Source organism: Amia ocellicauda, chromosome 14, assembly GCF_036373705.1.
Source record: "Amia ocellicauda isolate fAmiCal2 chromosome 14, fAmiCal2.hap1, whole genome shotgun sequence".
Classification (NCBI taxonomy): domain Eukaryota; kingdom Metazoa; phylum Chordata; class Actinopteri; order Amiiformes; family Amiidae; genus Amia; species Amia ocellicauda.
This window is the reverse complement of record NC_089863.1, coordinates 2,696,038-2,721,359: the sequence shown is the minus strand read 5'-3', so window position 1 is coordinate 2,721,359 and position 25,322 is coordinate 2,696,038. Positions and strand designations below refer to the sequence as shown.

General features: G+C 41.7%; 1 protein-coding gene and 1 pseudogene across 1 annotated transcript in view; one reads left to right on the top strand and one right to left on the bottom strand.

Moving 5' to 3' along the window:
* The first annotated feature begins 3,180 nt into the window (after positions 1-3,180).
* Positions 3,181-25,322, top strand: part of LOC136768279 (zinc finger protein 585A-like) — a 191,459-nt pseudogene continuing 169,317 nt past the window's right edge.
* The window catches only part of LOC136768280 (zinc finger protein 850-like), a 131,374-nt gene continuing 130,350 nt past the window's right edge, over positions 24,299-25,322 (bottom strand). The window contains 1 exon segment of the mRNA XM_066722392.1: positions 24,299-25,218. Coding sequence (XP_066578489.1) covers positions 24,954-25,218 — 265 coding nt within the window. The 3' untranslated portion in view covers positions 24,299-24,953.

Below are 25,322 nucleotides of genomic sequence, written 5' to 3'. Positions count from 1 at the left end.
CATAACAAAAGGTTAATGAGGAGATGCTCTACCAGTCTTGTATCAATAGCATATCAAAAGCTATTGATAAAGATGAGTGAGGAGACAGCCTGTCTATTATGCTGTGGGGAGGGTGAGTTAATCCCCTCTGAGAGAGGGACGGGTGAGGGGAACCAGAGTCGTTACCCTGCAATGTGGGAGAGCGGGATTGGGCTCCATTGTCTCTTTGTTTGATAATGAGCAGCTGCCATTGGATGCTCTGGTGGGGGGTCACTGTGGAAGGTGGAGTTGGACAGGGGTTCACCTCATAAAAGCTGACTTGTCCATGAAGTCAGTGTATCTGTTCTGCCTTGCTGTACCCAGTGTACCTGTATACTGTGCTCTATATTCTGGACTCTCATGAATCACATTTCACCTGAATTGTCTCAGTTCCAGGCATTTCTACTGGAGGTTCCACTTTCTTACATAATTGGTGAGCCAGCGGCGGACAAAAAGGGCGGACGGTTGGAAACGGGGATCCTGAAGTCGCCATTTAAGAAAACATAAATGACATTCTCTGGAGTTGCACTACATCAAAAAGGACACTTTGTTCCAGCGCTGCACTTCCTTTTGACGATCCAGGAAGACACGAAGCATCTCTGTAAGTATAAGTTTAAATAGTTTGCACCTTAAACACTGCAGGGACAGAATTACGGGAAGCACCCGGACTGAGCCTCGACTGCACTAAGGTCTCTCCCGCAGCGCTAAGGGAACAATCAGGGACAGAAACACTAAAGTCTGACCTGTGTGTGTGTACGTGTGTGTGTTTATAGTCAGCACTGTGAAAACAAACAATTTGGTGGCAATTGTGATTCGCCTGAGAAGACGGGGAGTAAATGATATAGAGAGAAGTGGGGAGTGTATTCAAGACTAAAGGCATGAGAATCCCCTGTAGGTACGCAGTACCTAGTGTTACCTGTTTATCAGTACAAGTGTAATCCACCATTATCAAGGTTAAACAGGAGATGTGTTTGTAGGGAACTGGGCTTGTTTAAAAGAACCAGCAGGGAATCACACATTTATCCTGTGTCCTCGACATCAACCAGCAGGCAGGTAGGTTGTATAAAGTGTTATTCTGGGAACCTGCAATGAGGGAGTGGGCCGTTGATTATGTTGCAAAGCACTGCAGAGAAGGATCCTACAGTGTGGATCGGTTGCAGATAAAGTAGATCCCTTAAATTAGCTAGAGGTAGCGCGTGAAATCTGAAATGATCAATGCAAGCAGGATAAAGTTAGACATGCTAGTGTCTTGCAGGCCTCGCTGCAGGGATGAACAGAATTAAAATGCCGCTTGGCGGCTTCAGAAAGAGAGTGCAGAGAGCACAGGGAAACAATGGAAACTTCGAAAAAACTAAATGGAGAGATGGAGAGTGAACTTACAGCAGGAAGGGCTGAACAGCGTGTTATTGCAGAAAATACTAGTAAACTACGAGCACAAAATGTTGTATTAAGACGGGATCTGGAGGCTAGTATTTCTGATAACGGGTCTAGGAAAGCAACTGGAAAAATTCCAGGGTGTGTATGAGATGCTTAGTCCAAAAGTGTAATGAATCCACTGGGTTTAGGGAATGTGCTGTGAGTGAGAGCCTCTTGAAAACCACAATTGAAAAACTCAAGAGTGTGCGGCGGCTCTGGGCATCCAATTGCCAGTGGATAGTGATGAGTATGTGCCAATGTGTTGATCCGTCAATTTGGTAGTTCGTTCGGAAATTAATTAGGAAATAAATCAATTTGGCCATATAGTAGAAATAGACAAATAGACAAACAGACCAACTTCCATGCAAACTTCCAGACGGCCCAATGAACTTCCAGACAAACTGATTAACTTCCAGATGAACAGACTAACTGTCAATCATGCACTGTGCCAAACCCACTTCAGCCCTTCTAGCCAATCAGAGCAGACTCGCCTATTTTAACCAATACAAATCCAGGCTCACATAAAACGGCTTCAGCCATTAATATTGCAGTTTACTAGCGTTACTGGCGTCTCTGTGTAACCGTATGGAAATTAAAATCACAATTAAATACAATTAAGGCTCATTTATGAGAAGATGAATAGGCACGGCTTAACCACAGCTTTGCCTAGAGTAAATAAGGTTGAAGTTCTTGGTGTTTTTGTATTAATTGTTAATTTGTTTGGTTAAGAGACGACGCTTTTGGCATTTTAACAAACTGTCAGATTGTATGTATTTTTATGTTTAATTGTATTTAAATGGATATACGTGTTGGATTGGCTAGGGCAAGGTGTTTATTGTTAGTGTGTTTATTTGGCTTTAGTATGCATGGTTTAATTTATTTTCATGTGCACATATTAAAATACAGTACATTATCCGACTTAAAGTAATTAGATAATACTGCAATGATTTGCAATGGGTAAAGTTAAAAACCAAAATCTTTCTGTATGAACACATGTAGTGCGTAAAGTTAAATAAATAAATAAATACATACGTGTGCCAACAAGGTGTAAAGAGAAGCTCCCCCAATATAATGTCAAGCCTCAGTCCCCCACTGAGAAGAGGCTGCACAGCCCTGCGATCAAGGATACAATCTATTTTGAAATAAACATAATCCATTGATGCTCGTTCTTCTATTTCACGGAGTAAAGACTGCAGGTGCGATTTTACAGCCGGGCGGGTTTCTGATGGACGATTTGGATTCATAGCGCAGACTTTCGAATCAAGTAAAAAAAAAAAAACAACAATGTGAGAGATAGAAACACCCATTCTAGTAAACTGCAATATTATTGGGTGAAACAGTTTTATGTGAGCCTGGATATGTATTGATTAAAATAGGCAAGTCTGCTCCGATTGGTTAGAAAGACTGAAGTGGGGGTTTGGCACAGAGCATGATTGACAGCTGGTCTGTTCATCTGGAAGTTCATTGTTTTGTCTGTTAGTTTGTCTGTTCGTCTGGAAGTTCATCGGTTTGTCTGGAAGTTTGCATGGAAGTTAGTCTGTTTGTCTATTGTCTGTTACTACTGTATGGCCAAATTGATGAATTTCTGAATGAATTTCCGAACACACTACCAAATTGACGGATGAACACTTTTGGCACAAACGGCGCTCCATAGATGAGGACAGTGAGTAGGAAAGTGCAGGAGAGTACAGTCAGGGAAATGCAGAAAGAAACCGACAGGCGAGTGTAAACAGACCGTTAAAGCCTGATCCATTCAGAATAAAACATTGCAGGAGAAAATTTAGTTTAGAATAACATCAACATCAGAATCCGCCCATCACTGTAGCTGTAGTGCTTTAGTCTTCTCCATAATGTGTCTCCATGTACGAGCGCCAGGCTGTGCTCTCACTGTCTGACTTCATACATGCTCCCAGTTTATATGCTGACTGGACACTTTATTAGCACTTCTAAATGATGTTCTGGTATAATGACTGGTGTAGGAATCGCATGAACTGTGTGAGTTTTCAGAGCTGCTGTTCTCAGCGCTGCTCTCCTGTGTCGTCTCTCCCCCAGGAGCTGTAGAGGCCAGCGCTCTCCCTGACTCTGGGGAAAGGGCTCCCACTGAGCAGCAGCACTGGGAGCAGGAGTGGGACTCCAGTCTGAGGCAGGACACAGAGCCCACAGCTACTGAAGACAACCAGGGGCTGAGTGAGCAGCCCAGGAGCAGACAGAGTGAGGAGGAGCTCAGGGGACAGGAGTCTGGCCACATGGCAGAGCCACACACTGAGGGGTCGACACAGGGACTCGGGGCACTGGCATCTGACACTGCAGGGTCAAAGGTCATGTCAAAGGTAATAAAGAGCGACCCTGAGCTGGACTGCACCCACACTGTGGATCTCTGCAGGATCCAGTCTCTGGGATCTGAGTGTGGACCCAGTGCAGCTGGTGCTGAGCCGGGCTCTCCCAGAGCACAGTGTGGACCCAGTCTGCTGTCTGATCACATCAAAACAGAGGACGACACACTGGAGTGTGTTTACACAGTGGAGCCGAGGACACAGACTCCCTTCAGAGACACACTCATTCATCTCAAAATTGACAATATTACAGACAGCGCCTGGGACCTGTGGCCTGAACTCCCTGTAGCTGGACAGTGTGACCTGGGGCCTGAGCTTCCTATAGCTGGACAGTGTGACCTGGGGCCTGAGCTTCCTATAGCTGGACAGTGTGACCTGGGGCCTGAGCTTCCTATAGCTGGACAGTGTGACCTGGGGCCTGAGCTCCCTGTAGCTGGACAGTGTGACCTGGGGCCTGAGCTTCCTATAGCTGGACAGTGTGACCCAGAGTCTGCTGCTTTGAGGACGGGGTTCAGTATTGGGAGTGACAGTGCAGTGAGTGGGGAGAGCCCATCATCACAGCTTCCCCACCACCAGCCCCAGTGTAGGAAGAGTTTCACAGGGGCACCAGAGATTATTAGGCAGCACCACACTAGCAGAGAGAAACCGTTCCACTGTGTCCAGTGTGGTAAGGGTTTCTCTCAGGTAGCACACCTCAACAGACACCAGCGCATTCACACAGGAGAGAAACCGTACTGCTGTACCCAGTGCGGGAAGAGTTTTTCTCATGCATCTAGCCTCAACAAACACCAGCGCATTCACACAGGAGAGAGACCATTCTGCTGTGCCCAGTGTGGGAAGACATTTTCTCGGGCAGATAGCCTCAATGCACACCAGCGCGTTCACACAGGAGAAAGACCATTCAGCTGTGCCCAGTGTGGGAAGAGTTTCTCTCATGCATCTAACCTCAACGAACACCAGCGCATTCACACAGGAGTGAGACCATACTGCTGTGCCCAGTGCGGGAAAGGCTTCTCTCGGGTAACACACCTCAATGCACACCAGCGTATTCACACTGGAGAGAGACTGTTCAGCTGTGCCCAGTGTGGGAAATGCTTCTCTAATGCATTTAATCTGAACACACACCAGCGCATTCACACAGGAGAGAGACCGTACTGCTGTGCCCAGTGTGGTAAGAGTTTCTCTCAGGCAACTAGCTTCAACACACACCAGCGCATTCACACAGGAGAGAGACCGTTCTGCTGTGTCCAGTGTGGGAGGAGCTTCTCTGATACATCTCGCCTTATTAGACACCAGCGCAGTCATACGGGTGAGAGACCTTATTGCTGTGTCCAGTGTGGGAAGAGTTTCTCTCGATCAGATACCCTTGATGCACACCAGCGCACTCACAAGAGGGAGAGACCATAACGCCAAATGTGTGAAAACCTTCACCAAAATGTAATTCACTCAGTCTTGGGTGGGCTTTATTGTTATTTGTATTATTGCTATTAAAGTTAAATCAATATCAATAACTATCAAGGTAATTAATTCCCTCAATAACGATATAAAGACGTCCGTGTCTTCAGTGCCCCAGAGCTTTTTGTAAAACCTGGCCGTTGGCCACATCTCGCTTCTGAAAGAGAAGTATTTGCTCAGTGGGGTGACGGACGCTCACGGCTGCGTCTGGCAGCAGATAGTTAATCGTCCACAAAACCTGGACGTGTCCAGGCGCTTAAACCAGTGGAAACACTTGTATAAGTGTCTGGGGCCGGACGCGTCCGCCAGTGGAAACTGAGCATTATTCAATCAATATCATACGTAGTGCAGCCACCTTGTGCTAAACATATGAACGACAGCTAATTTAGGCAATCTGTAGTGGTGGTGCATAAACATTATCATTATATTTCCCAAAAGTTAGAACCAAATTGGCACTGCGCTAAAGCCAATTCTATCGCCCAATAGACTTATGCAATAAAACCTTTTTTTTTTTACTAGAGCAAATATGTATTATTTGTTCATTTCAAAGCATTGGCTTTGTTATCACATACAATTTTTAGAACTAGTTTTTCACTCAATTCCCATATACAATAATACAATACACCATAGTAGCATTATTCAGTGTGTATCCACTTACATCACATTGGAACATCACATATTATTTCACATTTCAGTCACACATCCAAACAGCACAATTGTTTCAATCCAGTAGTCACTCTATTAAACTATGGAAAGGATAGTTCATGAAATGCCCATAGTCCCACCAGACTCTGTATCCTTCAATTGCGCTTAGATTTAAAAGAGTTTGGAGTTGTATGACTATTCATGTTTCTTTTCAATCTATTTCCATATTGTTTCTTCAGGCCTTTCTCCAACTTTTCCTGAAAGATAAAATTATATTATTTTCAGCACCTGAAATCAATCAGAAATGAATTGTTAATAATCTGTCCGTCTATTCCTGGACATCGCCTCCCTCCTGTTGTCAATTGGAATCAGCAGAGTTAGTTAGTTACTTTTACCAGAGTATGGTAAGCATCGTATGCTTCCACCATCCCCATCCCTCCTGTCCGTCCACACACACTGACATCAGTGGCCATGAGGACGGATTATGGGCCGCAGCACTTAGAGCGGAGGCCAGTGCGAGAGGGGAGACTATGCACTGATGTGTCATGGCATGTGAGTAGGGAACCTGTGGACTAAATGTGAGGGAAATTCATTGTTGCTGGTTCCTGTGAAGACAGATAATAGTAGTTATTTTTCTATTCATCTGTATCAACATCAGTATTATTAGCATTAGTAATGTAACTATTCTCGATTTCCCAGGACATTACTGTCGGTTGACAATGTTGCTTGGTTTGTAGTAGTACATCTGTATTTAGTTACAAGGCAGCTCTCTTATCTCTCAGTGGGGAGCTGACCTCACAGACACTTTCACTGCCCCAAACCTCTCTTTTTTTTTTTGTGTGTTTGTTTGGGGGGGTGAATCCCTTCCTGATTGATAGGGTATTTCTGTTTGGGAAAGCACTATTTCCATACAGTTTCATGACTTTAGATTTTAAACTATATCTCATTCAATGATTTATTTATTTTACATTAAGTTATACCTTAAGTAACTTCCTTATTTTCCCTCATATTCCATTCAATCGCCATCAAAACTCTTGTGCTGAAAGTGGCAGCACATTTCTTTCACACATACCAAACTCCCTTTGTCCAGCTTCCCAAGCCTCATCAACTCTTAAACCCCTTGTCAACTTCCTGAAACCTTCATCAACATCGTTCAGACCCTCTGAAAACATCACTCTGTATCCTAACAGCTGTTCTTTCTCCTTTTCCTAATTTCTTACTAGACAATTCAAGTTATATTTATTGACATGTATTATTACTATTTATACACATATTTTGCTCCATTATTTGAGTTAATAAATTCAGATATTTTCCTAATAAAATATATTTTTAGAAAATAAGCATTTTAATTGATTTCAATAATGATTCCCAGATACCTCAGGAAAACTAATTTTCAAAAAATGTGTTCAGTCAATGATTTCCCCAATGAAGAGCCTGTGTGGGCACTAAGACTGTCCGCCTGCGCGGCTCATATATGTCTTTATTGTGTCACTTCCTCCTATTGAAGTCCAATCTACACTGGTACAGGTTCAGAAGAACTGTTCCCAAAGCCAGATTGAACTGATCAATAGTTCATTTCTTACCTACACCTTGTATTTAGGCATCTTATATCTGGGGATTTCAAAAACTCTTCATTGTGGAACTCACAGCTACCAAATGACCACACCTTTAATTTCCTGGAGTATCTGGTTATCTATGTATTCATATCTTCACCAAATTTCACTGTTTCCTCAGATTCCCATTTCAAAAATTAGCTCTAATTCAATTTTCAACATTTAATTTTTTATTTCTGGTTCGTAAAACTCATTCTAATAGTATTTTTATGTTTTATTTTCTCCTTCAAAATTATGCAATACTAATTTTAGCTCACTTATTCAATGCTCATAATTTATATTTCTATAGTATCCTTAAAATTCTTACCCTTTGACTAATTCACTCATCTTAAATCCAAGGTCTAATTTTAACTTTTATTTCAGGTATTTTATGCAATGCATCAATAACCAAATATTTTCTAAAATAAGACTATAATATGTCACTATACTGTTTACATTCCCCTGCTATGGATTTCACATCAGGCTGTCACTCAGGGCTGCACCAGAGTGCTGCTCCTGTGGATTCCAGCCTTTAGTTTTCCTTTAATTTGACTTTACAGAATTTGTCCATAATATGATTTTAACAAACAAATTCTTGTTCTTCTGAGTCTTAGAGGACACCGTTACTATTTATTTACTTTATTAGTATTATTATTAATCTATGTATTTAGTGTATATGTTGTATTACTTTAACATTATTCTTATAATAGAATGCATTATTCATTTCTTATTTCTGATGCCTTATGCACTCTGTATACAGTTAAATGTCTAAATCCTCATTAATCTGTTGTTAAAACATCAATAACTGCGTAATTGTAAATATAATTCTGAAATTATTGGTTACTTCCCTTCTCAGTCTTATTCTGGACTATGCACAATATTAAAAATACAAAGCATACAAAAAAGACATTTACCTTACATAACCTTCAGACTATTATGTTTATATATATGTACATAAACACACAAAGCACATACAGATTGAAATCCAAAGATAATTCAGATATTAGATTAGTGGCGTGTTTTGTTGACCCTGCAGTGTCTCAAACAGCCTTTAGCATTTATTTAGTTATTATATTGTTATTATTAAAAATCAGATGTAAAATAATCTTTGAATTACACTACTTTGGGGTTTTCTTGATCTATTATGATCAATTTCGTCTCTGAATTCTTATTATTCACACAAAGAATTATAGAAACTTTGTCGGTTTTTTATCTTGTCTTTACCAATTTAAGTTTAACATTTTTAAACTTCTCTTATCATTTTAAGTTTAACATTTTAAACTTGTAGGAATTCACATACAGACACGTATTTTAACGCCATTATGCCAATCCTATCTTTGCCAACGATGGGGCTATATCGCTGGACTTTATGTACCTCAGGTTCCATCTGGCTTGACTGCCACTGACTGTCTCAGTGTACAAGGGTTTCCTTGCTTAACCTGGGGCTCAGCAGGCCTCGTCGTACCTTTCGGTTCCCTTGGCATCTCTCCCCGCAGATCTGTCTTACCTGGAGTTCACCCTACTGTGAACCTCCGCTGTACAGTCAACCTTTCTATTTGTTTTACCTCTGCCTCTCCACAGGTTCTCTTTAAATTACAATCTGAGAGCCTCACACAATCCCGAGATCAAATCTAAATATACAGGGTGGTCATTTTTAAAGCTACTCACCCATATTTTGGTCCCGGGAGTGGAGGCAAGTTCAGATCCTCGTTCGTGACGCCAAGTTGTAGAAGCGTGTGGGAAATAAGTGGAGAAGTAGCGGAGATAAAGCAAACAGAACTTTAATCGAGCCGCTCGGAAGCCCCACGTCAGAAATAATTCCTTCAGTGAGACTTAATGTTTACAAACATGAGTACAGCTTTATAGGAAAAATGACGTAACATCTTATGGCCATTCATCCAATCAGAAGATACAGGTCCGGGTCCGTTTTCGATCTGTCCTCCCGTGAAGAGGTGATGGATACAAAAAGCAGATGTCCGTCTTTGATGTGCACTAGGAAGATGCGATCCCACGGTGGTCATTTACCTAGTGTCAATCGCTCAGTAACAGAAACATTCCTGCCTATCTTGAGAAACGATTAAGTCATAAACAAATTCACAGCAGACATCTGTAGGCTATTTCAGCACTGTGTGATCTTTCATTACTGACAGGAGATTCTAACAAACCAACCTTGTTGACCCTTTACTTGTCCTGCTAAATCTAATCTGCTCAGTCTGTATACAAACTACTTCTAATGCTAGTATTAATATAAAACATTATATAATTATCACAAAACACTTTCTTCAACTTTCCTATACAGAGTCTTCACTTTCATAGAATGCCTGTATTCTCTCTGATAATAATCGATTCTGGCTTGAATTTCCTTGGTAGTCCATTCAGGAATGAGTTTGTTTATAAAAGTGTGAGCAATATCAGAATCAGGGCAGTACTTTATGAACATCCTAGCCAGTTCTTCTCCAAAATTGTCCATCTGCAACGACCCTCTTCAGGCAAATCAGCTGCCTTATTTAGCCTAATCCAGTATTCAACAGGATTTCCATTGAGTTTTGGCAGTGTGGAATAGAAATAAATTAATAGAATACACAAAGATATGCCACTATAATATTGTAAAAACATGTTGTACAACACCTAAGGATGTTTAGTAGAATCTAGGGAAGGGTCACTTTTCAAGCCTATTTTAACAACATCCTTAGCTTTCCACATTAACCTGCTCATCATTTCCTCAGCTTGCTCATAAACATAGACATTTTGTTTTCTGATGTATGTTTTCATCAGATCAACCCACTCTTATACACTGTATTGATCTGTATTATCCCCCCTGAAAATCGGGGCTTCCCATTCAGTCTTAACTTACATGGGGGGGGTCATGCTCACGTGTGTCCGAAGGCCTGTTAGTGGAGTGTGCACTGTCAATATGCTCATTATCAGTCTTGACACTTCTGTTATTAAGAATTCTAGATGTAATTGAGTCACCAATCTGTAAACCTAGTTGACCAATCATATCGCTCCACTGTTGTAGGGTGTCAATGTTACTACTGGGAGTAGACACTTGTGCTCCACACTGCATAGGCTGCCCCATAGGAGAGCTAACAGGGACCTGTTTAACCCTAACACCCCCAACACCAGCAGAAAAAGAAGGGGAAGCACCTAGGCCTTCATCTTGACTTACACAGTAACCCTTAACAGCACTGTTAAAACCCTTGAAATCAAAAAGTTCTGGATCATTATCCATCTTATTAATAAAAACACCTCCCAAAAATAATACAATAAAATGAAAATAACAGCAGTGGTATAAATAACAATATAATATGAATATAAAACAGAATGGCTTAGGACACAAGTATGTAGAAGTGTCGGCTATGTTATTCTATTCTAATATCCGTGGCCCATATTCCTAGCGCTGTGTGAGAACAACGGTTTCATTCCCAACAGCAGTAGTTGCCAGTATTATTATTATTTTATTTTTATTTCTTGGCAGACGCCCTTATCCAGGGCGACTTACAACATACAGTGAGGGAGAAAAGTATTTGATCCCCTGCTGATTTTGTACGTTTGCCCCCTGACAAAGAAATGATCAGTCTATAATTTTAATGGTAGGTGTATTTTAACAGTGAGAGACAGAATAACAGCAAAAAAATCCAGAAAAACGCATTTCAAAAAAGTTATAAATTGATTTGCATGTTAATGAGGGAAATAAGTATTTGATCCCCTATCAATCAGCAAGATTTCTGGCTCCCAGGTGTCTTTTATACAGGAACGAGCTGAGATTAGGGGCACTCTCTTAAAGGGAGTGCTCCTAATCTCAGCTCCTTACCTGTATAAAAGACACCTGTCCACAGAAGCCATCAATCAATCAGATTCCAAACTCTCCACTATGGCCAAGACCAAAGAGCTGTCCAAGGATGTCAGGGACAAGATTGTAGACCTACACAAGGCTGGAATGGGCTACAAGACCATCGCCAAGCAGCTTGGTGAGAAGGTGACAACAGTTGGTACGATTATTCGCAAATGGAATAAACACAAAATAACTGTCAGTCTCCCTCGGTCTGGGGCTCCATGCAAGATCTCACCTCGTGGAGTTTCAATGATCATGAGAACAGTGAGGAATCAGCCCAGAACTACACGGGAGGATCTTGTTAATGATCTCAAGGCAGCTGGGACCATAGTCACCAAGAAAACAATTGGTAACACATTGCGCCGTGAAGGACTAAAATCCTGCAGCGCCCGCAAGGTCCCCCAGCTCAAGAAAGCACATGTACAGGCCCGTCTGAAGTTTGCCAATGAACATCTGAATGATTCAGAGGAGAACTGGGTGAAAGTGTTGTGGTCAGATGAGACCAAAATCGAGCTCTTTGGCATCAACTCAACTCGCCGTGTTTGGAGGAGGAGGAATGACCCCAAGAACACCATCCCCACTGTCAAACATGGAGGTGGAAACATTATGCTTCGGGGGTGTTTTTCTGCTAAGGGGACAGGACAACTGCACCGCCTCAAAGGGACGATGGACGGGGCCTTGTACCGTCAAATCTTGGGTGAGAACCTCCTTCCCTCAGCCAGGGCATTGAAAATGGGTCGTGGATGGGTATTCCAGCATGACAATGACCCAAAACACACAGCCAAGGCAACAAAGGAGTGGCTCAAGAAGAAGCACATTAAGGTCCTGGAGTGGCCTAGCCAGTCTCCAGACCTTAATCCCATAGAAAATCTGTGGAGGGAGCTGAAAGTTCGAGTTGCCAAACGTCAGCCTCGAAACCTTAATGACTTGGAGAGGATCTGCAAAGAGGAGTGGGACAAAATCCCTCCTGAGATGTGTGCAAACCTGGTGGCCGACTACAAGAAACGTCTGACCTCTGTGATCGCCAACAAGGGTTTTGCCACCAAGTACTAAGTCAAAGGGGTCAAATACTTATTTCCCTTATTAACATGCAAATCAATTTATAACTTTTTTGAAATGCATTTTTCTGGATTTTTTTGTTGATATTCTGTCTCTCGCTGTTAAAATACACCTACCATTAAAATTATAGACTGATCATTTCTTTGTCAGTGGGCAAACATACAAAATCAGCAGGGGATCAAATACTTTTTTCCCCCCACTGTAAGTGCAAAAATACAGAGAAGTACAAGGCATCAATCATTATAAGTTCAACTTAGCTAAAACATAGCAATTCAAAATACATTTTACAGATTCCAATTTCCAATTTACACAAGTACAGTAAGTGAGGTCCTACATCCTGGACAGTGAAAGCTAAGTGCTGTCAAGATCTTGGGTCACAGACAAGGGCTACGGGAAAGGGAGCAAGGAGGAAAACAATCGAGAATGCAAGAAGCATGATAAAACTGTGAAGTGCTATCTAGCAGGGATGGAGGACTAATATTACAAGTACTGTCGGAAAAGATATGTCTTGAGTAAGCGCTGGAATGAGGTCAGGGACTCGCTGTTTTGACTTCGGTGGGCAGGTCGTTCCACCACTTAGGGTTCAGGGATGAGAAGGAGTGGCTCTGGAGGAAGAGGAGTGGAGAGGAGGCAGAGTTAGTCTTCTGGCACTGGAGGAGCGCACTGGTCTGGAGGGGATGTATGGAGAGACGAGGGTCTGAAGGTATCTTGGTGCAGTGTGATCGAGACAGCGGTAGGTGAGGGTCAGTGTCTTGAACTGAATGCGTGCCGCTATCGGGAGCCAGTGGAGGGAGTAGTGGAGTAGCGTGTGAATCGGGGCAGAGAGACACCAGACGAGCCGCAGAGTTCTGGATGAGCTGGAGCGGCGGGTAGTGGATGCAGGCAGGCCGGCCAGGAGGGAGTTGCAGTATCCAGGCGGGAGAGGACCAGTGACTGGACGAGCAGCTGAGTCGAGTAGTCGGTGAGGAAGGGACGGATCCGGCGTGTGTTGCTCAGGATGAATCTGCAGGTGTGCGTCAGTGTGGTGATGTGCTGGGAGAAGGAGAGCGCAGGATCGAGGGTGACTCCTAGATTTTTAGCGGAAGAAGAAGGAGAGAGTGTGGTGGATTCCAAGGGGATCGAGATGGGGAGGTCAGCAGAAGGTGAGGAAGAGTGGGGGAAAAAGAGGAGATCTGATTTGGAGAGGTTGAGCTTGAGGTGGTGCGAGTGCATCCAGGCGGAAATAGCAGACAAGCAGGAAGAGATGCGTGAGGGGATGAGAGGGTCAGAAGAGGGAAAAGACAGGAAGATCTGGGCATCATCAGCGTAGAAGTGGTAGGAGAAGCCATGGGAAGCGATGAGGGGGCCCAGGGAGCGAGTGTAGAGAGAGAACAGGAGCAGAGTAGAGGTTGGGGGGTGGATGAGGAGCCTCGCCATGTCACTTGGTAGGACCGGTTGCTGAGGTAGGAGGAGAACCAGGTGAGAGCAGTCCCAGAGATCCCAAGGTCAGCGAGGCAGGAGAGGAGGATGGAGTGATCGACGGTGTCAAATGCTGCAGAGAGGTCAAGGAGGATGAGGACTGAGGAGAGGGAGGCGCCCGAGCGCGGCTGAGGGAGTCAGTGACTGCCAGGAGAGCCGTTTCAGTTGAGTGAGATGTGCGGAAGCCGGATTGCAGAGGATCAAGGAGTGAGTGTTGGGACAGAAAGTCCGAGAGCTGATGGTGGACCGCCCGCTCGAGAGTCTTGGAGAGGAAGGCAAGTAGGGAGACAGGGCGGTAGTTCTGAGGAGAGGTGGCATCAAGGGTTGGTTTCTTGAGCAGTGGGATGACAGCAGCTTGTTTAAATGCAGAGGGGAAACAGCCAGAGAGGAGTGAGGAGTTGAGGAGGGAGGAGATGAAGGGGAGAAGATCAGGAGCGGTTGCTTGGAAGAGACAAGAAGGGAGAGGGTCCAGGGCACACGTTGTGGGTTTGTGATGTAGGAGGAGAGCAATGCATCACTTGGTTTGTCACCCACCTGTATGCGCCTCACTGGAAAAATGTCTGAACCTGCACGTCGCAGCCGCCACCGCACGAAACAAACCTCGAGCGAAAGCATCGAAACTGTGGGAGTATTTATAAGAGAGAGAATGATAACCGTAAGGTGCTTTGTGGACTGTGAATCAGAATGAGCTTTCCAAAAGCACACATCCGACAAGCTTGAACTTGAGAAACGCATTGTACATTTTTGGAACATTGTTAGTAATAGGGCAACTGTGGTGTTAATATGAAATTGTGCTGACGAAAGTGTTGCATATACTGTGCTTGCCTCCGATGTAAGCTTTTCTCTCATGCTAATCTATGTGTAACCCACCTGCAGTTTCGCTACTAAGAAGGAAAAAAGGGGGCGATATCACTTTAAATTGCTTTCAGGCACGCATTACGTCACATTGCAGCAACCTAAGGGTTTACGGCAATGCTACCTATATGAGTGATACGCCATCTCATCTGTAGGAGCACAGGTAAGTTGGTGCAAAGTAAAGTGAAGTCCAGTAGCGGGTTGTCGAAGAGGAGCTGTGGACATTGAATTTACAAAGGCAGGATTTCTTTCTTTACGGATCAGCGTCTACATAGAATCAACAGCTTGTTTTCTCAAAGTGATGGGACCAAACTGTTCTCTTCAAGTAAGACGGAACCATACTAGCTTTATTTCCGTTGGACATTATTATTTTTTTGGTTGTGCACAACATCTGTTATATATGCTACAGCAATACGTTTTTTAAAATATATATATATATATATATATATATATATATATATATACACTCACCTAAAGGATTATTAGGAACACCTGTTCAATTTCTCATTAATGCAATTATCTAACCAACCAATCACATGGCAGTTGCTTCAATGCATTTAGGGGTGTGGTCCTGGTCAAGACAATCTCCTGAACTCCAAACTGAATGTCTGAATGGGAAAGAAAGGTGATTTAAGCAATTTTGAGCGTGGCATGGTTGTTGGTGCCAGACGGGCCGGTCTGAGTATTTCACAATCTGCTCAGTTACTGGGATTTTCACGCACAACCATTTCTAGGGTTTACAAAGAATGGTGTGAAAAGGGAAAAACATCCAGTATGCGGCAGTCCTGTGGGCGAAAATGCCTTGTTGATGCTAGAGGTCAGAGGAGAATGGGCCGACTGATTCAAGCTGATAGAAGAGCAACTTTGACTGAAATAACCACTCGTTACAACCGAGGTATGCAGCAAAGCATTTGTGAAGCCACAACACATACAACCTTGAGGCGGATGGGCTACAACAGCAGAAGACCCCACCGGGTACCACTCATCTCCACTACAAATAGGAAAAAGAGGCTACAATTTGCACAAGCTCACCAAAATTGGACAGTTGAAGACTGGAAAAATGTTGCCTGGTCTGATGAGTCTCGATTTCTGTTGAGACATTCAGATGGTAGAGTCAGAATTTGGCGTAAACAGAATGAGAACATGGATCCATCATGCCTTGTTACCACTGTGCAGGCTGGTGGTGGTGGTGTAATGGTGTGGGGGATGTTTTCTTGGCACACTTTAGGCCCCTTAGTGCCAATTGGGCATCGTTTAAATGCCACGGCCTACCTGAGCATTGTTTCTGACCATGTCCATCCCTTTATGACCACCATGTACCCATCCTCTGATGGCTAATTCCAGCATGATAATGCACCATGTCACAAAGGTCAAATCATTTCCAATTGGTTTCTTGAACATGACAATGAGTTCACTGTACTAAACTGGCCCCCACAGTCACCAGATCTCAACCCAATAGAGCATCTTTGGGATGTGGTGGAACGGGAGCTTCGTGCCCTGGATGTGCATCCCACAAATCTCCATCAACTGCAAGATGCTATCCTATCAATATGGGCCAACATTTCTAAAGAATGCTTTCAGCACCTTGTTGAATCAATGCCACGTAGAATTAAGGCAGTTCTGAAGGCGAAAGGGGGTCAAACACAGTATTAGTATGGTGTTCCTAATAATCCTTTAGGTGACTGTATATATGGCCTTATTGAAATACATATGCGTACTATAATTGTATTCCTTTTATTTATTTTTTATTAGTATCAATACAAAAGTTAACTAAATGTGTCTGGTGTCTTTTTGTTTATACAAACCGCCACAGCTCCAGAGAAAGAATTTTTTTATTATTATTATTATTCCCCCTCCTTTCTTTGAAACCCAAGACATTGTAATATATGTATTTGAATACATCAGTGATCTCAGACCCTGAATAATCCAATTCTATCAACGTAATTAGTACTGGGATATATATGCAGAAGTCTATATCCAAAATTAGACATCGAATTTGATTAAACATGCACATAATGCTACACGTCTTCAATCGTGGCGCACATAGACGCAATTTTCCAAAGGTACGGAATAACTTAAAAGTGACAAGCAGACCAGAAGTTCCCAGTTAAAATCAACTGGTTTCTCGCCAATGCTTGTGCACCGACAGTCGCAGCATTGAACACATTGATTGATTTAAGCTGGGAAACTCAGGTTTACATGTAAAGTCATGTTTCAGTTATGCTGTAAACATGAGGAATATTGCGCATGTGTGTGCCGCGATGGGAGACACGTGGATTATGTGCATGTTTCAGGCATGTCAAATTATACCGAACATTGTAGATACAGACTATTGAAATGTAGCCTGTGGGCACTATGTAGCCTGTGGGCACTATGACCACTTCAATACCATGATGTATGCGCACACGTCAAATGAAACCCCTCAGTACCATGTAGTTTCATGTCATCCCCAAAGCCAGTGGTGATCCTGTTGAATGTGAATTGAAAGCCGGGGACGGCGATCATGCCATGTTTTATTAGGGGGCCAAGCAACGAAGTTGCTGGAACCCTATTGTTATTGTTAGGATTATTAGGCTTCCATTTTATTATTATTATAATAATTTTTTTCCCTTCCGCCAAAAATTCTAATGCCCCTAAAATGCTCATACATACATTAAAACTCACGAAACGCGCAAGTGTTGTAGAAACCACTTATACCTACACATGCAGTGAAAACTACATGTGTCGGTTACATGGTGCCGCCGCCATATTGCGATTAGTGGCGAAATTGTGAAATGCTACATAAATCTTCTTCTCCAAACCAAATGGCACATGCATATGCCACTTCATACACATGCATACCTTATACCCCACTATTACGCGTGTTCATCAGAAGTTCCCCGGGCGCACACTTTGTCTGCCATATAGCATACTCTGATTCAAGCTTTGGTGCCTTCTACACCATGCCACTTATACCCACTGTGCCACAAAATGCTATGCATGACACTAGTACAGAGTCCTACCAAGGCTGTTAAAGACGAGTTGCCCCAGTGAAAAACATGGGTGCTGTGCGCCAATGAAAAAAAAAGTATGCGCTGCTTCAGACAAGTTACACATTTCCTGCACACTGGAATGCAGTACACACATGAAACTCTGCACATATGTTTAAGTCTATACGTTGAACATACAACTAGAAAATTAAGTTTGAGGAGTACACTGTTAAGCTGGAATGTTGGATTTAACATGTGTCTGCATGTGAAAATGAAAAACACTACTATTTCGGAACTTTAAAGTCCAGATTACAATGTTATGCTTGATTGTGGTGAGTTTTGTCACCAACGGGGACACAGCGTGGTGGGCATGATGCGTAAGGCTGTGTCACATGCAGCAGTGAATATCTACAGCATAGTTAAGCCTACGGTGCTTAAAATATCAGTGATTAACACTAGTACAAACATCTGTTAATGTTGAAAAAGCCAAGTTTATTGGACAAAAATCAAAAAATGACAGCTTCAACCTTATACTGACATTCGTTATTTAGACCTATACCTCCATCATGAGGACAAACTTGGAAATTGCATTCTGTATCTTCAATGCAGAAAACTTCAAATGTCCATAAAACGCCCATACATGCATGAAAACTCACGAAACTCACAAGTGTTGTAGAAACCACTTATACCTACACTGTTATCTATCATGTCTGCAAGAGGCAAGTGACTGTGTGCAACAACATGTCAGTCACAAGCAAATGACTGCATTAATGCAAAATACACATTTATAAAAGCATCTGTAAAATTCAAAAACTCACCAAATTCTGTTACAATATGTCACTTATGACAACAAATATCTTCAGAACTATAGCCTAATGTACTTAAATTGTCAGTGATTAAACTAGTAGAAAGATCTGTCAAAGTTGATGAAGCCAAGTTGATAGGACACAAAACCTGGCTGCTGCACACCAACCAAAATGACAGCTTCACATGTCAATCACATCATGTCCTTCCTTATGTAGACCTCTACCTCCATCATGTGGCCAAACTTGGGAATTGCAGTCTGCATCTTGAATGACAGTGAAAACTTCACATATATGCTAAAATTAAGTGAAAAATACAATGGAACCTTACATAATTGATGCATGCAATCAATAAATTAATATTATACTTCACTGACATTGAAATACACACTTCAAGTTACAAAATATTGAAAAACTCAAATCTATACTACATTGATTAGAATTGAAAATTACACATGTAATAACACATGCATTTAAACTACAAATGCCTGCTCAAATCTGAAACCTACTGATACAACATGGAAGCCTTAAAAGTTGCATGCAACTTCTAGTTATACTTATTATTTTCTGCCATTTTTTTGAAAAGCGTATAAAAACCAAACCACTTGACGAAAAGTCATGAAACTTCATACAGTGATAGATGGCTATGTAGTGCTATGCCATGTGCAATATGGAGGCCATATGTCACATGGTCTGGTGGCCATAGTGGCTTAGGTGACACATTTTGGACAATCTAGAAAAATGTTCTTCTCCGAAACCGCAGATGGGAGACGATTATATATATATATATATATATATATATATATATATATATATATATATATATATATATATATTGTGCAGGCACATTTGTAAATGGTTTATTTGAAGTAGACAATACAACAAAGGTTAAGGTTCCCAACAGGTTTTGTACAGAACACTACAGACAGGTCATGGTTTTAAAGCAGAAAAGTAGATTCAGTATAAAACGCATGTAGAATTAAGATAAGTTAGAGAGACAATGCAAAAGTCCTTAATAAAATAAAAATCCATCAATTTTCGAAGCCGCTTATCCTGGGCAAGGTGGCGGGAAAGCCAGAGCCGATCCCGGCAGGCATGAGGGCAGGAACACACCCAGGACGGGACGCCAGCCCATTGCTGAGCAATTTACCTTTGCCGATCAACCTGGCGGATGGTGGGAGGAAGCGGGAGACCTGGGGAAACCGCGCAGACAGACACCGAGCCGAGACCCGAACCCAGCGCCACCGTGACGCCCCCAAAATAAAAATACAATTTTATATGAATGTGTTGTTTATTATTGTTTCTTAGTTTTTGGGAGTCATTCATATTTGTTAAAGCCGTCTCTCTAATTTTGCATTTCCCAAATTAACTCCTGCTCTTGTCTATTAAATCAGTAAACTGCTCCTTCTGATGGAGTTGTTAACAGATGTTTTCTGTTAGCGCTTAAGTGCAGTTGTTAATTTAGTAAATCTAGCTACTTTTAACCCCATTCTGTCTCCTACATAAGCTTTCATTAATTCTAATACATGTTAGGACAGCCCTATAACTCTATTAATGTCAGCACAAAGTGGATAGAGAGCAGAAGACACAGCGATATTAATATGACACCACAGTGGACAGAGAGCAGAAGACACAGCAATATTAATATGACACCACAGTGGACAGAGAGCAGAAGACACAGCGATATTAATATGACACCACAGTGGACAGAGAGCAGAAGACACAGCGATATTAATATGTCACCACAGTGGACAGAGAACAGAAGACACAGCAATATTAATATGACACCACAGTGGACAGAGAGCAGAAGACACAGCGATATTAATATGACACCACAGTGGACAGAGAGCAGAAGACACAGCAATATTAATATGTCACAACAGTGGACAGAGAGCAGAAGACACAGCAATATTAATATGTCAGCACAGTGGACAGAGAGCAGAAGACACAGCAATATTAATATGTCAGCACAGTGGACAGAGAGCAGAAGACACAGCAATATTAATATGTCAGCACAGTGGACAGAGAGCAGAAGACACAGCAATATTAATATGTCAGCACAGTGGACAGAGAGCAGAAGACACAGCAATATTAATATGTCAGCACAGTGGACAGAGAGCAGAAGACACAGCAATATTAATATGTCAGCACAGTGGACAGAGAGCAGAAGACACAGCAATATTAATATGTCAGCACAGTGGACAGAGAGCAGAAGACACAGCAATATTAATATGACACCACAGTGGACAGAGAGCAGAAGACACAGCAATATTAATATGACACCACAGTGGACAGAGAGCAGAAGACACAGCAATATTAATATGTCAGCACAGTGGACAGAGAGCAGAAGACACAGCAATATTAATATGACACCACAGTGGACAGAGAGCAGAAGACACAGCAATATTAATATGTCAGCACAGTGGACAGAGAGCAGAAGACACAGCAATATTAATATGACACCACAGTGGACAGAGAGCAGAAGACACAGCAATATTAATATGTCAGCACAGTGGACAGAGAGCAGAAGACACAGCAATATTAATATGACACCACAGTGGACAGAGAGCAGAAGACACAGCAATATTAATATGTCAGCACAGTGGACAGAGAGCAGAAGACACAGCAATATTAATATGACACCACAGTGGACAGAGAGCAGAAGACACAGCAATATTAATATGTCAGCACAGTGGACAGAGAGCAGAAGACACAGCAATATTAATATGACACCACAGTGGACAGAGAGCAGAAGACACAGCAATATTAATATGTCAGCACAGTGGACAGAGAGCAGAAGACACAGCAATATTAATATGTCAGCACAGTGGACAGAGAGCAGAAGACACAGCAATATTAATATGACACCACAGTGGACAGAGAGCAGAAGACACAGCAATATTAATATGACACCACAGTGGACAGAGAGCAGAAGACACAGCAATATTAATATGACACCACAGTGGACAGAGAGCAGAAGACACAGCAATATTAATATGTCACCACAGTGGACAGAGAGCAGAAGACACAGCAATATTAATATGACACCACAGTGGACAGAGAGCAGAAGACACAGCAATATTAATATGACACCACAGTGGACAGAGAGCAGAAGACACAGCAATATTAATATGACACTTCGTGCTCCGTTTCTCAGATTCTGTCGGCTCTTCTGAGAAGCTGCTGGGCCCACGTGACTGGCTTGCTGTCCAATGGCGTCAGTCAAATATATTGACAATGTTCCTCCCTTTCCGTAATCGCTTGTGAAAATGCTGCAGCCGCTGCTTTATTTTTTCAGCAGTTGCACTTCAGGGCCACCGTAAATACTTACACCTGGGTTTATGAGAAATCGAGGCTGAAGTGTTTTCAGCACAATCCAAAATGGTGGCCACAGCAATAGAAATAGCCAAATCAAGTATTAACATAAGCGCAGTATGTAATATATTCACATCTATATTAATTGCTTGCTTCAGTTATATAAGGTACAATTGTATTTTTCACTTAATTCTAGCATATAAGTGTAGATTAAATGATTGTGTCATTCAAGATGCAGACTGCAATTCCCAAGTTTGGCCACATGATGGAGGTAGAGGTCTACATAAGGAAGGACATGATGTGATTGACATGTGAAGCTGTCATTTTGGTTGGTGTGCAGCAGCCAGGTTTTGTGTCCTATCAACTTGGCTTCATCAACTTTGACAGATCTTTCTACTAGTTTAATCACTGACAATTTAAGTACATTAGGCTATAGTTCTGAAGATATTTGTTGTCATAAGTGACATATTGTAACATAATTTGATGAGTTTTTGAATTTTGCTTATAGGTTTTCACTAAGCTTCAAATATGAGCAATTCGTTTTTACTATTGTGCCTGACTGAGTATGTCCGTTTTTTTGGGTGTAGCTCGCACCGTACACATCTTATGTTCACCCTTTCAACTCTACTTTATAAAGCCAGCGATTCTCCATTGTTCAGTATATAATGTTACTGTAAGTTATGATTTTAAACAGGAAGTCATTCACTCGTGGTGGCACTCAGTTTGAAATGACTTTCAAATTAAAGCAATAATCCACTGCTACAGATTGAACAACGTCATTGCTGTTGTACCACTTTTCATATTCATGTATTTATGTTTACTTGTATTTTCGTGTTGTGAATCACTTTTAATTGTATGTTTTAGTTTCACTTTATTTTCTCTCATATTTCTTCACGGTTTCTCTACAGCTGAAACAATCCCTCACTATAAGAAATCTCAGTTTATACTATTTGTATTTGCTTGCAGAAGTGTCTGTGTGTTTAAACAGATACTTTCCATTGTAATACTGTTGCAAGTGACTGACAGTTCTTAGTTTTTATGATGTACATGCCAAACATGGCGCCTGAATCTTGTTTTCTCAGTGAAAAATATGATATATGCTGCCATAAGTGGTGACAGACTGTCATCGCAGTCGGAAAATTGGACAAAATTGACTTTTTGTCTAAAACATTTGTTCATTGCTCCCATGTTTCTTCATGTAGGAACTTTTCTTATAGAATATTTGTAGAGAACAGTCCACAGATGCTGTATACCAAAGCACACATCAGCCAGTCAAATGGTCTATGAGGAGTTGAGGCTCAAGTGTTTTCAGCATAATCCAACATTGTGGGCACACCATGTGACTTATAATTTTTTTGATATATCCAAATCAAGTATTAACATAAGCACACTATGTAGAAAAAGTTTCTTTTTTTTTGGGCTACATTCAAGATTGCTGCCAAACCATGTGACTTTAGGCCACCGTATTGCATATGCACCATACCCCTACATTCATACCAAGTTTGGTGAGTTTTCACCAAGCGGTTCAAAAGTTATAGGCCTTTGAAAATATTCTGGCGGAAGAAAATAAATATAATAATAATAAAAATCCTTACAACAACAGGCTTCCAGCCTAAATATAGCTGGAAGCAGCAATACAGGGGGCAAAGCATATGTGCATGGATATGGCATATTTTACAGACTTTAGGCTTTCAGCCATGATGAGATTCAAACCCAGGTCTCATACACCAGAGTGCAGTGATTTAACCACAACGCCAAATAGCCCAGGCTTCATAACATGTCTTCAGATCTGCTACAATATGATAATGCTAGAACATGAATATCGAAACTAACAAAGCAATAAGCAGCCAAACACATCGGTAGGGATATATTGTGTTTAACATACTTTCCAATTCTGTCCATGAACCCAGGTCTTCTGTGGTCTACTGCAATGACCTTACTGTCTGAGCCATATCTAACAGAGCAAAGTATCACAAAACTATCATATGTCTGTGAGAAGGGAGTGCTTAGATCATAAATTCATTGTTTGTAATATGAGTGTCATATTGTGGTGGAATAGTGTGTAATATGAATATTTATAATATGAGTGTGATATGTTATTCATATATATTACAAGATATTTTTGTACTCTGCAATATACTACATTAACTAAAGTATTTTTTTATTCTTATAATGAAAACATAGACAATATAAAATTGTTAACTATTTCAATATTTGTAAAGATTACTATTAGTTAAATTTCGTAGTACAGCTTCCTCTCTTTTTCAGGTCATGTATCGCTTCATAAATGTACTCATGTACAAATCCAAGCCTTAAAAGCAAGCTCCCCAGTGGGTAAAGGCACGAAATGCAAGACTAAGAGATGTTCTTGTATCTTGCATATGTCAATACCTGCATGTGTCCAAGTTCTTGTGATTGAATCCTGCTGAAAGCTTGGCTTGATGGTTGAGTTTCAGAGTATGTGGTCCCTACAAGTGGTGGCATTTCTGATTGATAGATGTGCCATCTAAGTGGGTTAGATAAAGTTTGTAAAAGTACAGACAAATTTAGTTTTATAAATCTCTTTTAACAATTTACATTTACAAATCTGAATATATGTCATTACATGAAGTCATGCACCAAGTTTCACATCTGTCCAATTAGCGGTTTGGAAGGAGAAAAGGTTTGAATAGTCTAATAATTATGCCATATGACCACCAAATTTGTGGGACAACATGCTATAGGTATCTACCAATTTTGGTGAGTTTCCCTTATGTTGTTTTAATTTCATGGTAATTTGAAATTTATGGACAAAAAATTATAATTGATTTGGTCATAGCAGACAGGTTATTTGATGAATCAGCTTGTTTTTAACAAATCTGATAGAGGACCAAGCCAAGGTCATGTGCACAAAATTTCACTTCAGTCTGCCTAACAGTTTCAGAGAAGATGATTGAATATGGTTTAATAATTGTCATTAATCCAATATTGGCACCAAACGATAAGACGTATGACCTCCAAATTTGTTGAGGGACAATGTCATATACGCCTAATAATAATCCTAACAATTACAATAGGTTCCAGCAACTTTGTTGCTTGGCCCCCTAATAATAATAATGCCCACCCAAGACTGTGAGAGTATAATTTCAGTGAGGCACATCCCACACTGGGGCGTTATGGTCTCTACTTCGTGTGAATTCGCTGGTGTCTCTTGAGGTTTATTAGAGAGAGAAACTCTTCCCACACTGGACACAGCAATATGGTCTCTCTCCTGTATGAATGCGCTGGTGCTTGTTGAGGCCACTTGCCTGGGAAAAACTCTTTCCACACTGGGCACAGCAGAATGGTCTCTCTCCTGTGTGAATGCGCTGGTGTGTGCTGAGGCTATTTGCCTGAGTGAATCTCTTCCCACACTGAGTACAGCAGTACGGTTTCTCTCCTGAGTGAACGCACAGGTGTGTGATGAGGTGTGATGGCCGAGAGAATCTCTTCCCACACTGGGCACATTGGAACAGCTTCCCCCCCGAGAGTGCTGTACTGCCTAAGCTCTGATGCCCCTTTGAAGCTCTTCCTACTCTGGGGCTGGCGAT